The 14,491-nt window shown below is 42.0% G+C and overlaps 1 protein-coding gene across 6 annotated transcripts in view; it reads right to left on the bottom strand.

Moving 5' to 3' along the window:
* Window positions 1-439: 439 nt before the first annotated feature.
* LOC115074405 (NXPE family member 2-like) overlaps window positions 440-14,491 on the bottom strand; it is a 70,328-nt gene continuing 56,276 nt past the window's right edge. For 3 of the 6 annotated variants that reach the window (XM_029573816.1, XM_029573817.1, XM_029573819.1), the window contains 4 exons: window positions 11,639-12,360; window positions 6,968-7,029; window positions 4,981-5,199; window positions 440-3,820 (listed from right to left, as the gene is read on the bottom strand). In XM_029573816.1, the coding sequence (XP_029429676.1) occupies window positions 3,276-3,820; window positions 4,981-5,199; window positions 6,968-7,029; window positions 11,639-12,360 (1,548 nt within the window). In that variant the 3' untranslated portion in view covers window positions 440-3,275. Of the gene's footprint in view, window positions 3,821-4,980; window positions 5,200-6,967; window positions 7,030-11,638; window positions 12,361-14,158; window positions 14,293-14,345; window positions 14,452-14,491 lie in introns of those variants that run through there. The other 3 variants (XM_029573814.1, XM_029573815.1, XM_029573818.1) reach the window with 2 other exon arrangements.

The following is a 14,491-nucleotide window of genomic DNA, read 5'->3' as shown; positions in this document are numbered from 1 at the left end:
ACTAAGGCTAAAAATAATCCCCTGCTTCTCCAACCTGGGAACTGTAGACTCCAGTCACCTTGAGATTGTCATGGATTAGTCAGGGATAGGAGGTGTGCACAGACTTTCTCTTCTCATATATACACATTCTAACATATATGTCCATTTTTACACAAACTCCCTTATTCTCTGACACTTGCTGACTGGCTCACAAACTCTGGCTCATACGTTCACTGACTCGCTCTTATTAACACTCATGCTTACTGGTTTAAATAGTCTTCTTGCTCATGCATATGCTCATTGACTCACTCGTTCTCTCTCACTCACACATATGCTCACTAGTTCACTCTCTCTTGCTCACACACATGCTCTGGAAACCACATCAAGCCTAACTTTTATGCAGTGCAAAACTGAAAAAACAGAAAAATCATCATTCCTCATAAAACATTAAGCAATAAAGTCAAGAAATATAAAACATTTATAATATGAAAATCATACCAATAAAAAGAATAAATATATCAAGCAGGCAACAGCCAATGAACATCCAGTAACTAAAATGACTCACATTTTTCTAATATTTCCCAATCGCCAAATCTTTTGAACAACAGACACATGAAATAATATCCCAGTTTTTTAAAAAGGATTAAAAATCTCCAGCTTTCCATACCTGGGATCTTTTGATTTCCAGTCACCCACAGATTGTTGTGGATTGGGGAAAGGGGGGGGGCCTCGTAATCTTTATCCTCTCCCCCCCGCCCCCCAGGCTCTCACTCACATATATGCTATCACATTAACAGTTTTTTTTCGTGTTCACATATATATAGACTCTCACAGACAAATGCACGTTATGATACATACAGTCACTGCTGCTCTCATACATACAGTCTCTCAGACATATGCAGGCTCTTGCTCTCTTATACACCTGCAGGATCTCATGCACACATGCAGGTTGTTTCATATATACACGCAGGCACTCTCAAACACACACACGCATTCATACCTACAGCTTTCAGGCCTTCCCCCTTCTTCTGGGCCTTGTCTTTGCTGCTGTTGGATGGCAGCACTACCCCTCACTGCCGAAAGGGAAGTGGAAGGAGGCCACTGCTGCTACTGCACGGCTCCTGTAAAGCTTTGGGGGTGGGGGTGGGGGGGGGGGGGGTGGCCTCGCAGGCCTCGCAGGCCTCTCACCAAGCTGTGGCAGGATGGCTCTGCCACAGCTCCTTTCTGTTCGGGCCACAGCAGCCCCTCTTCTCATTGGCCAAGAAGTTAAAAAAAAAAAAAATGATGGGAGCAACTGGCCCACCGGGGGAAGCCTGATCCCCCTGATAGGGCAATCTGCCTCTGCCTTCAGTAATGCACCCTTTTACCCCAACTTACCTATTCATGGTAGCTCCAGCCCAGCACTGCCTTCTACCAGCAGCAGTGGCTCCAGCACAGCCCTCCCTTCTTTGGCAGTATTGTCTCTAGCACAGCACCTCTCTGGGCTTTACATTGGTAGGATTTTGCCACCCTCAAAGATTTGCTACTCTAGGAGACTGCCTTGTTTGCCTAATGGAAGCACCGGCCCTGGTATGTTGTGCCCAGGTGGTTGACATCCTGCTAAATTAACTGTTCCTCTAATGCAATGTTTTTCAACCACGGGGCCATGGACAGGCAGTGGTTCCCCTGCAGCATTTTTGCTTGGCTACAGCGTGGACGATATTGCAAAAGGAAGCAGATCCACGCTGCAGCTGCCCTCTGTGGGTGCACACAGGTATGGTTACCCACCCAGTCTCCTGCACTCAACAGTGGGACATTCCATACTGCCCTAAACCTCCAGGCCAAAATGCCCTGGTAATGGCTTCACTCTAGGCCCCCGCAGCACTGCACACTGCTGCTGCTGCTTCTGGGTGCAGGGACAGATGTTGGAACTCTCAGGCTGTTCACTGATTAGATTGGCAGATTAAATGTGAACATTGGGCTTAGCCAAACCCCAGACTGCCCCAATTTCGGCTTTGTAAATAGCCAGAAACCGGTTAGATTTTTTTTTTTGTTTTTGTTTTATCATGAAGGTTGCTGCAAGCACTAGATCCCTGTCACCAATGTAAGTATTTCTAGCCCCGTCTCCACTGTCCTCCAGAACTGGAAGACCTAATATTTTCCCCTTCTCTGTTCTGGGGACAAGAAACTACCTTTGTCAAACTTCTTGTAATTAAAACATTAGTGGGTAGCTGAATTGAGAATGTGGGCGATTCCTGTAAAAGGGGGCAACTACACTTCTGTTTAGTTACAGCAGCCCCCCCCCCCGCGCTCTTCTGCCGCAGGAAGGAGCTGCTCTTCCCCAACTCTTCGCTTGTCTCTTCTAATCCTACCAGCCAGCCACTCCGCATCAGTTTAAGAGGTCAGTTAACTGGTCTTTGGCATCAAAAAGGTTGAGAAACACTGCTCTAACCCATGTCACAATTTAAATGTTATTATACAAGAGGCAAATAACGAGTGAAATGTTAAATGCATTAGAACAAAATTAATCACGCATTGGTTTCAAGCAGTCTGTGTCTGTATGCCTCCTCCGTCAGTTTGAGATGCCCTGCTCATCTTCATATGAGCAATACAGAGATTAAGCAGCATAATTAAGCCCAGCTTCACAGAAGTCAACATGCCTAAACAAGACTTGTGATGTCTATTCAAAGAACTTTGAAGAATTTTGAACTTGTGTATTGAGGTGACAGTTAGACCCCCTAGCAGAAGATATCTTTTTGGGCTATGTCTCAAGCACAGCCAATAACCAGCGAACATTCTGGACAATCTATGCTACCCCTGGTGAAGAAATGGTTATTTTGAAATGCTGGACCCAGTGTCAGGAATGGTCAGCTTTGACAAAAGTTAAGTAATCAATCATATTCGTATATGTAAAAATTTATTTTATGTTTCCTTTGTTAACTAAGCTGTTTCATTGTATTCGACTAAGGAATTTTTTCCTGCTTTTTCTGTTTCACTGTAAACCAGCATGATTTGCATTTAATGCAAGAATGTCGGTATATAAAAGTTAAAAATAAATAAATAAAAAATATTCTTTAGGTCCAATAATCATGGTTCTCTGAGGATTCTATTAAGTTTTTATGTGCAATAGTGGAAGATTCTTAAATAAGACCAAGTGATTGAAATCTGTCATAAATCGGACATAACAGCATAGGTAATTCAAGCATGCTGTCTGAGGCATCATTCTGATGATTTATGTTTACTTATTTTAAAAAAAAGTAATCAGACTGCTTGAAACCATTGAGTGATTAACTTTGTTCTAATGTACTATTTAAATATTAACAAACATATGTTAAGCACATGCTGATTAGGTTCTCCAGCACTTCTAGTGGTGGATGAATGACATCTGAAGCATAAGCAATGGTCATATCCAAAGCATCTATGAAGCCAACATTTAGGTCCTGAAAGATTTCCTTCAGGGTGATGTACTGAAGATAACCGTGAAAGTCACTGAATCGTTCCATGTCTATATCCATGTCCCTGGCATTCTCTTCTTTGATGATTACAGTTGTGTCTGGGCTCCTATAGAACAGGCGTTCAATGGCTCGGCGAATGTTGATGGCCCTTCTGAGAAAAATGCTGAAGGGGAAGGGTCTGAGGTGCTGGCCCAGGGTTAACACCAAGATGGTATTGTGGCCACCCCCGATCTGGTCAATCTGGCGGGCGGCATAGGTGTCTTCTTTCACAGAATAGAAAGTCTTGCTGACGAACGGGAAGGTGTGCTTTTTCCATTGCACATGTATGCTCTTCTCCATGTTGATGGCTACCAGTGTCTTTTGCCAGGATTGCAGTTCATTTTCTGTGTGGTTAAAGTACATCATAACTGAAGGAGAAAAAAAAAGTAAAGGTAAGCAATCAAAGCAAAATGCCACTGATGAAGACAAGCCAGATAAGGGCTTAGTTTATTGAACTTTTTTTTTTTTTTAATTGCAAATGGCTAGCAGGGTGTTAAATTAAAACAGAATTGGGCCGATGCAGTAAAATGCGCGAGAGAGTCGGCAAGTGCCAGCTCTCCCGATGCACGCCCAGGCCACTATCCTGGGCGTGCGATTCAGTAAACAAGAGCATGCTAAATAAGGCCCGCGGTAAAAAGGAGGCGTCCCTAGTGCCTCCTTATTGATGGAAGCGGCAGCTGTCAGCGGGTTTGACGGCAGACACTTAATTTTACTGGCGTCGGTTGTCGAACCCGTTGATAGCCACGGGTTCGGAAAATGGATGCCGTCTTTTTATTTTATTTTTTTTTTTATTTTTGGGGCCTCAGACTTAATATTGGAGGGTGTACAGAAAAGCGTTTTTTACTGCTTTTCTGTACACTTTCCCGGTGGCGGCCGAAATTAAAATGTGCGACTTGGCTGCACATTTTACTTTCTGTATCGCGCGGGACTAACAGGCTCATCAACAGGCATTTGCATGTTGAGGGCACCATTAGTTTCGGGGACGGGGGGTGGACGCGCGTTTTCCATGCGCTATTACCCCCTTACTATATAAGGGGTAAAAATAGCACATGGAAAACGCGCGTCCAAACGGGGTCTAACAGTGCACTTGGCCTGAGCACACTTTACTATATCGGCCCGAATGTCACAAAGGTGACCCAGCATGTTTACTTCTTCTGGAAGTTTTGATAGTTTCCTGGCCCTTGCCAATTTGACTGAGCTCCCAAGACCTCAGGGAGGTCCATTCCATGTAAGAGGATGAAGTGGGATGGTTAAAACCAAACTATTTATAGCTTGAAGATAAAATTAAGATATGTTATTTTGCTTCCCTCCAGGATGGTGGTGTAGCACCCAGTAGTCATGGATAGCCATTTCAGCAATTGTATTTATGCTGCCCAGCAATCAATAATTTCTCTTTTTTTTTTTTTTTTTGTAACATTTGTGAGCACAGTGAAAATGTATCATCCTGACTTTATATTTAGAAGTGCATTTGTACAAATATTTAGGGAAAAAGGGTGTGGGGGGAAGGGGAGATATTGAACCAACTCACTGTTAAGAGTTTCTGTTAAGTGCTTTATGAACTGCCGCAATGTTGAATCTCCAATGAGATAAACCTTTTTCCCCTGCAAGCAATTTGTAATCTGATCCCCAGTTTTAAACCTGTGCATGCTACAGCCGAGAGGATACCAGACATCATGCAGGAAGTAGCCTCCAGGAAAAGGGAACCTCGTTCCAATCTTGCATTTTTCTTGCACTGCATTGCCTTTCTCTGGGGAAAAACAGTAGATAGAGGGAAAGTTACTCAGCAGCAACATTTGTTAAACTTAACCAGGTAAACATGCCTGGATACTTTTAAACCTATGCAGAAAGAAGAATGCTTGGCTCACAAAAATTAATAAAAGCACTGTTCAATAGGTGAAACCACCAGTTTTATTTAATTATAGGCAACAAAGGAGATTTTCAGATAACAATTAACTTCTAAGGAACACGTGTGCTGTTTACTCTGCATTTCTGCTGTACTTTTAAACCTAACTAGCTATATTTAGAATAGACCCAGTTAGGTGTAAAATTATGCATCAGATGTGTACATCCAGATAACATTTACCTTAACTTATATTTTGTTTATAGGTAGTTGTCTGGCTAAGTCTGGATGTGCCAGAGTGCAATCCTAAAGTTATCTGGGTATATGCACCTGGATAACTTTTACCTTATGTGGCTATTTTTAAAATATAGCTAAGTAAGAATAATAAAAAAAAAAATCCACCAGGTCAGCAGGTCCAATCCCCCAGCCTGTAAAATCACTACACTTATTGCCTGATTTCCCTCCCAAGCAAGGAAAAAATGTTGCAGGCCATATTGGCTAGGGGCGTGCATTCGTTCCCTACGAATTGGCAATCCACAACATATAGGGCCATATTCTTTGTATTTGTGGGGAAGCGAAATGTATCTCGATTCCCCACGAATACAACGAATCTTCGCTGAATTATTCGGCCGTCTAAAGGAGCCAATTTAAACAAAACCCCCACCCTCTTGACCCCTCCAAGACTTACCAAAACTCCCTGGTGGTCCAGCGGGGGGTCCGGGAGCCATCTCCTGTACTCACCCCCCCCCCCCCCCAAAGGCCCGGAGTCTCTGGGAGAATGGTACTGTTTCTGGCAGATAACACACAATGCTGGACGCTTACCCTGCTGGTTTTCCGTCACACTAAGGCCGGAAGCTGCTAGAAGTGGTAGGAGTGTAGCCTGCTTCCGGCAGCAGCCCTCTGGGGGAATTCCAGGTGGAGTGACATGGGGCTTGGAGCCCGTTTGTTTTTTGTAAGTTCGGTGGGGGTGGCTCCTCAGACAGATGTGACCCACAATATGTTTTTCTTGCTTAGGACAAAGGGATGGGGCACTATGCCCAACCATATTTGTAGTGATTTTTTGAGATGGGAGGGTGGGGGATTGGCCTGCTGGCCTGAAGAGATTTAAAAAAAAATAAATATATTTTTTTTGTTGTTGTTGTTACTTAACTGGCTGTATTTTGAATATAACCATTTAAGGTAAAAATTATTTGGGTTAACATAGTGGATAACTTTAGAACTGCTGTCAGGCATGTCCACATTTAGTCGAATAACTTACCCAAAGTTAGCCGAATAAATTATCCAGCTAACTTAACTGCACCCTGGAACACTCCCTGAATGCCTCCAACTTATCCGGATAAACTTTATCTGGGTATTGACTTACGCAAAGTTAGTTTATCCATTTAGAGGGGCTAGAAAACAAATCCTTGGTGTTTGGGTAACTTAAAAGTTACTCAGATAAACCCCTTTGAATATGAACTTCCAGGAGAGCAGACGCCCTAAATATCTGTCACAAGGTGCCCAGCAAACTTTGGCTGGATAACTTGTCCACTTGCCACTTTTTACACTGTGTAACATGTCTAGCTTGACTATAATCTGCCTTGAGGCTTATATTAGTTAAAGCCGGAAAATCAAAAGGAAATTTATCAGAAACACAGAATGATTTTTAAAAAACCAAGTAAGTAAGGAAACTCACTGTTACAGCGGACAACTCTGATGGGCTGGAATCTGTTTGGGAGTTCTATGCCAATGTTAGACCTTCATCATGCAAAAAAGTACAGAACAAATCTATTTATTCAATTTAATGATACAGTCAATATAAAGAAAGCTTGGTCTGAAAATCCACAAAAAGCTTCATGCACCGAAACTTTCCACAGATACGTGCAGGGAAGGTGTGTAAACATTTTGGGCACCTAAATGTCTACTGCTGGCTGCAGCTACACTGAAGAGGAAAAGTTTGAGGAACGGCTGAGAAGCAAAGAGAGGCAAAAAAAAAAAAAGAATAAAAAATTAACAAGCAGAAAAAAACAGTCCAGAAATAGACAAAACCAACACCCCCCCCATGCAAACAAACAAAAATACCCTAAAAATGTGTTTTTTCCTAGCTCCTAAAAATGTTGGCTTGTGCCCAAGTTTTCTATATATTTTCCACCCCTAGGTGGCAGCATATCTATGTCACCAACAACTATCCAAGTACACAACCTCCTTTGAATATCACATTGAGCTTCACAAAACATAATATGTAAATAGGAACATCCTTCATTGTTGCCTGGATCTGACCCTAGCCTTGGACCAGACTTCGCCATGTCTGCTGCCTGCCCCAACTTCTGGCCTGTCTCTGGTATCACCTTTCTATTGCCTAACCACCCCAAGGACCCACCTACATCCTGTTTGCTGCCAGAACCCAAGGGCTCAACCTGCAGGGGAGATGGCCAGTATAGTTGAAACTCCAGTCTGTCCCATTGTAGGGTGTGTCCGCCAGCTGTCAGCGTGGGTCCAGCCAGTTTGCCCACTAGGCTGCGCCAACTATGCCACAGCACTAAGGGCTCACTGAGTTCATTACAGGAGTGTGTGTATAGAGACACTGAAGTGACTTAATGTAGAGCCCATTTCCTGAAATCTTGATGCAGTTTCAGTGAGATCACCTTGTTGCAAGAGTTCATAAAATGAGCAGACAGACATGTATTTCTCTTGGCTTAAGGGTTCATGCTGAGCGGTGACAGCCGAATAGGAGACCTAAGTGAGATTTTTAGTTTACACTCAGCTGAGCTGGGATTGCTTCTGAAATAGCACTCACAGATCCTAAGAAGGGAGTTATTGAGTCAGGAGCAAGTTTTGTAATAAGGTCTAGTAGTGGGATGGTGTAACAGCCTGATTGAGGTGCCAGAAATGATGAGACAACACAAAGAGTGAAGTACAAAAGGCTTTACATGTGTATATCTGTCTGAGTATATAGTTATATTTATACAAGATAAAAAGAGAATCACATAAGTAAAAAATACAACAGTTATTTGTTCAGTAATTAGTTCGGTAATTAAGCTGACTTTTCTTATCAGGACCCCCTTTCTGATAAGTGGTGCAGCCTTGAGTCTATCTCCGCTGGATGTTGGCAAAAGATTAATGATTTCTCCCTTGGATTATGAGGATCTGCTCTCTTTAGCTTTCTTGCATCTGCTCTAATTAATTGGGGCTGAGGATGAGGACTTGCACAGCTCAAGTTTCTTTATTTCAAACAGTCCTAAACTATAAATCATAGTTCTTGCTCTCACTTTTCAGTGGGAGCTATTTTGTCCCTGTAAATACATCTAAATTCTTCTGATCCATTCTCCCTAATCCTAAAACAGAGTATCATAATACCTCTGTATCACCCCATGGTGCGACCATTATCTTGAGTATTGCATACAGTTCTGGGCACCACATCTCAAAAAAGATATGGCAGAATTAGAAAAGGTGCAGAGAAGGACAACCAAAATGATAGAAACATAGAAATGACGGCAGAAGAAGACCCAACGGCCCATCCAGTCTGCCCAGCAAGCTTTCGAACTCTTTTTTTTTTTTTTTTTTTTTTCTCAGACTTATCTGATACTCATGGCCCTTATTAGTAACTTTTCGGTTCTAGTTACCTTCCACCCTCGCCATTGATGTAGAGAGCAGTGCTGGAGCTGCAACTAAATGAAGTATCTAGCTTAATTGGTTAGGGATAGTAACTGCTGCAATAAGCAAGCTACTCCCACACTTATTTGTTTACCCAGCCTGTGCAATTCGGTCCTTGTTGGTTGTTGTCTGAATATAATTCCTCTTTTCTTTATTCCCCCCTGCAGTTGAAGCAGTGAGTTACGCTGGATATGTATTCTAAGTGAAGTATCAAGCTTAATTGATTCTGGGTAGTAGCCGCCGTAACAAGCAAGCTACACCCATGCTTATTTGTTTACCCAGTCTATGTAATTCAGTCCTTGTTGGTTGTTGCCTGAATATAAATCCTCTTTCCCCCCTGCCGTTGAAGCAGAGAGCTATGCTGGATATGCATTGAAAGTGAAGTATCAGACTTATTTGGTTTGGGGTAGAAACCACTGCAACAAGCAAGCTACTCCCTGTTTTTTTGTGAATGCAAATCCTTTTTACCACATTTCCTCTTGCCGTTGAAGCATAGAGCAATGCTGGAGTCACATTGACAGTGAGTATGTTTATTGAATAAGGGTATTAATCTCCAAGTAGTAGCTGTCATTCCCGCAAGCTATCCCCATGCCTCTTCTCTTCATTCACATCGTCTAGACTTTATGGATCCACAGTATTTATCCCACGCCCCTTTGAAGTCCTTCACAGCTTTGGTCTTCACCACTTCCTCCGGAAGGGCGTTCCAGGCATCCACCACCCTCTCCGTGAAGAAATACTTCCTGAAATTGGTTCTGAGTCTTCCTCCATGGAGTTTCAAATCGTGACCTCTGGTTCTGCTGATTTTATTCCAATGGAAAAGGTTTGTCATTGTCTTTAGATCATTAAAACCTTTCAAGTATCTGAATGTCTGTATCATATCACCTCTGCTCCTCCTTTCCTCCTGGGTGTACATATTTAGATTCTTCAATCTCTCCTCATAAGTCATTCGATGAAGACCCTCCACCTTTTTGGTCGCCCTTCTCTGGACCGCCTCCATCCTGTCTCTGTCCCAGGTGAGGCCTCACCAAGGACCTGTACAAGAGGATAATCACTTCCCTTTTGTTACTCGATATTCCTCTCTCTATGCAGCCCAGCATTCTTCTGGCTTAGTGGCTTTAGCTATAGCCTTGTCACATTGTTTCGCCAACTTCAGATCGTTAGACACTATCACCCCAAGGTCTCTCTCCTGCTCCGTGCACACCAGCCCTTCACCCCCCATCGAATACAGTTCTTTTGGATTTCCACACCCCATATGCATGACTCTGCACTTCTTGGCATTGAATCTCAGCTGCCATATCTTCGACCACTCTTCCAGCTTCCTTAAATCCCGTTTCATTCTCTCCACTCCTTCCAGCGTGTCCACTCTGTTGCAGATCTTACTGTCATCCGCAAAAAGACAAACCTTACCTTCAACCCCGTCCGCAATGACAATTCCCCTATGAAGCAAGGCTAAAGAAGTTAGGACTCTTCAGCTTGGAGAAGAGATGGCTGAGGGGGAGATATGATAGAGGTCTATAAAATAACGAGTGGAATGGAACGAGTAAATGTTAATCAGTTGTTTATTCTTTCAAAAAGTACAAAGCCCAGGGGACACACAATGAAGTTACTGGGTAATACTTCTAAAACTAATAATAGAAAATATTTGCTCTGGAATTCGTTGCCAGAAGATGTGGTGAAAGCTTTTAGTGTAGCTACATTTAAAAAAGGTTTGGCCATGTTCCTGGAGGAAACGTCCATTAACAATTATTAAGGGAGAGTTGCAGAAATCCACTGCTTATTCTTGGGATAAGCGGCTTGGAATCTATCGACTCCCTGGGATCTTGCCAGGCACTTGTGACCTGGCTTGGCCACTGTTGGAAATTGGATGCTGGGCTTGATGGACCCTTAGTCTAACCCAATATGGCAAACCTTATGTTCTAATACAGATGGACATATTTCCTGTATATTACTTGGGCAGGATTAGGCGGCCATAGGATAATTGAAGTGATGAGATTTTATGAATGATGATTTTTAGGCCTGCAGCCTATACTCCTATTTTTACATGTAATATTGCTTTGTAATTTGTCTTAGTTCTGAGTATTTTTTTTTAGTATTATTTGGTCATAATGTATTCTTTCTGGATAAGGTATATTGTGGATACTAGTTTATATGATGGGGTCGTTAGTTGTGTATTTATGATTATTGTCATATATATATATATATATATATATATATATATATATATATATATATACAAATTGGATTTTTTTTTGTTTTAATTTTTATTGTACCTCGCTTACAGCATTTCTTGGTCGTTAAGTCAGTAATACGTTTAATGAAATAATTAAATATGCCTACTAGAAATATCCCTTTGTTGAACTGCATGCTGTACTCTCATCCACAGGATCACTATAGTAATTGACCATTACATGGGAGGGATTGTGGAAGGAAAAATCACACCCAGCTAGAAATAATTTATGATGGCCTTTCAAAGAGATACCAACTCCCCCCTACTTAAAAGGGAGACTTTCACTTATATGACCTAAAGACTGATCTTTACTTGCTTTCACCCTCTTAAAATGTATCTTTAAGGATTAAAAGATTTGCTTCTATCATTTCCCAAGCCTTCTAAGTGCTTTTGAAGGTTGCCATATGCAGGCCCCCCCCCCCCCCCCCCACACACACACAGATATAGATCATTAATGGATCTATGAAGCACTTTACAAATATTTACCTGTTAAAGATTTTTTCCTCCACATTGCTGAAATAAGTGTGATTGCTGTTTACAGAATTCATGTGTGTTAAAGCTTCACAGGGCAAATTTGGAGGTTTAATACAGAAAAAACATTCCCCATCTCGATGGTCTAAGTATTTGCACACATCTTCTGTTGTATCTAGATGAAATCCACATTCCCTGTAGACCTCCTCAGTTGTGTTGGTAAACATGCCTGTGTAAATGATGTTTTCATACCCTTCATTCCTTGCTCTCCATAAGGCTGCAACTCCTTCACTAGGATGCATCAGCAGTATAGAAACCTGAACTAGGCCTTCCCAAAATAAAGTGAAGTGAGCAAGGTAAGTTCCATTGTTCAGATCGTCAATCCTCCCTGAAGCAGACGCATTGAGGTCTGGTGAGTAGATCCTTGCCCTCAGGAAGTCCCCTCCGTATTTTTTTCGATTGCCCAAGTAATCGTACATATCAAGTTGGACAGTTAAGGGATCCCCGATGCAGTACTTGGCCTTGTGGTTCAGAAGGATGGCTCTGCTCTTTTTGGCACTTGTGGTATTGTCCATGTGGGTAAAAGTTACTTTGGGAATTCTCTCTTGTATTTTTTTGAAGAGTTGGTTTATTTTAAGGTCCTTGTCAATTGAGCCATAACCAGAGTCAGCACTGAGAGTATCTTCATGATTTTGTGACTCTTTACAGATCTGAAGGAAGTACCCAACACTGCGAAACTTAAAGGAAAAACAAAGTGGTGATTTGTTAGGAAAACAATATAATCTACAAAACAGCTATGATGAAACTTTTGGACATTATTATAGTGTGTGTGTGTGCCTCCTATAAATAGTGTGTAGCATAATGGATTTTATATAATCAGTTTTCAAAAACATTGTCATGACTTCCTGCATAAAATAAGGAGTTATGTGCATACGCTGCCCATATTCGCTTTTAAGTAAATCTTTTGTTGTCAAAATGTATATGTATAGAGCCTGATTTTCAAAGAGTTATGTGGAGGTTACACCAGTAAAACTGGAATAAATGTGTGTATAGACATGCTGTTTTGCAAATATTGTATGTACCTACTTGTGGTGTCATGTGAACATGTTAACTGGGAAAAAGGGTGTTTTAAGGGCTTTTGGGATGGAGTTCAGAAGTACATGCACAAGATGATATTTTTGAGTGGTACATGTGAATACTTTACCAAACTTGTCCATATGCATTGACATGTGCTCAGTGAGTTGTTGAATTGAAATTGCACTTGTCTTCAGTTTGTGAGCGGGAGGTCTGGGTTAAGTGGTGGGGTTGTGGGTGAACTGGTAGAGGCATTAGCAAACTGGCAATGGCAAGTATGCCCACAGGTATTTTCACAAGTGGAGTATGCACATTCTTTATCAAATACATGCCTCTACGTGTAACTGAACGTTATTAGGTGCACGTGTTACAAATATTATGTGTGTAAAATGTATGCATGCACTTTTTAAAAATGGGCAGAGAAAAAGAATGCACCTCCCTGCATTACACAAATATGCGCATACTTTCAAGGCAGATACTGCATATGTAGTACTGTATAAACTAACTCTGTGGCTTCTGCCTCATGCATACAGAAGTTCCAGCCTGTGAGTTTTGAACCTGCCCTCAGGGCCAGCAGAGATGGAGAGGAGCAGCAGTTCTGAGCCAGGAGAGGAAGGCGGGGAATATGGTGAGTGACAAATGCAGCAGGAAGAAGGGAGATGCTGGGGGGAGGAGAGGCAGATGCTGGAGACAGATGAGGGCTAAGAGCCAAGGGACTGGATACTAGAAATGGGGGCAACATTGCAGGGAAGGGGGAAAAGGGCAGGGGATTCTGGGGATGGGGGTTTAAGAGGCAGGGAGAGGATGTTGGAGGAGGGGATTTAAGGCAAGGGGGGAGGGGTGAAGTAAGGGAGAGAATGCGTGGGGAGGGAGGGGTGAAGACAGGGTGGGATAGATGCTGGGGCAGGAGGAACCATCCCTGCTGTTCCCTTGCAAAAATTATGTGCCTAACAGTAGGGCCTACCTGCCCATATCCCAGAAAAAATTAGAGGGAGGATTGTTCCAAAATCCTAACATGTCCCTTCCAAAGGAAGTAATTCCTGTTCTAGAAAGCTTCTGAACCTACTATAAGAGGAATCTATTGTATTATGAGTAAACTTATCACAGTAATTACTACAGACAGATTCCTATCGAGTCATTGTACTAATACCTTAGGCTACTACCAACCAATACAAGAAATACTCTCATAATGCACTGCTTTATAAAACTATAGTTTTAATATACAATGGTTTTCCTAGGCAGAGTGCATTGCAATGGGCGTGAATGCACATTTTGAACTGATACCTACCATCCTTTACATTGTTCCTCACCCCTCATTCATTATTACTGAAACATTTTAACTGGTTTCTCTCCCAGTCCCCGAGCTCCTGGAAGCAGGCATGTTGCTTGCACAATTCTGAAAAACTGCAATCTTTTTGCTAAGTATTTTTATTCCTGCAATCTCGGATGGGGCTAGCGTACCTTTTGCATAGGTTCTGATTTTATTGTTTTGGGGGGACAGGGGTGTTGCAGTGGATCTGGTCCTGGGTCTCATTTTCAGTAACACAGATGCTGAAAGCTTTGATGAAAAGCATTTATAATAAACTGAAGGTTCCTTAATCTCTGTTTTGAAAAGATTTTAAAGTTCTGGAAAAATTACAACATGTACCTGCAATGCATTTCGATACCAAATAATAAGTAGAAAAGTGACTGTTATTGCTAAAGCCATCCTAAATACGTTCTTCATTGTGACTGATGGAAAATTATTGGATTTCCTGTGGTAAGAAAACAGACATAGTTACATAATTTATCACA

The sequence above is a fragment of the Rhinatrema bivittatum genome, chromosome 12 (genome assembly GCF_901001135.1).
Source record: "Rhinatrema bivittatum chromosome 12, aRhiBiv1.1, whole genome shotgun sequence".
In the NCBI taxonomy this organism is placed as follows: domain Eukaryota; kingdom Metazoa; phylum Chordata; class Amphibia; order Gymnophiona; family Rhinatrematidae; genus Rhinatrema; species Rhinatrema bivittatum.
The sequence above is the reverse complement of the archived record's forward strand: the minus strand, read 5'-3'. Positions and strand labels throughout refer to the sequence as shown.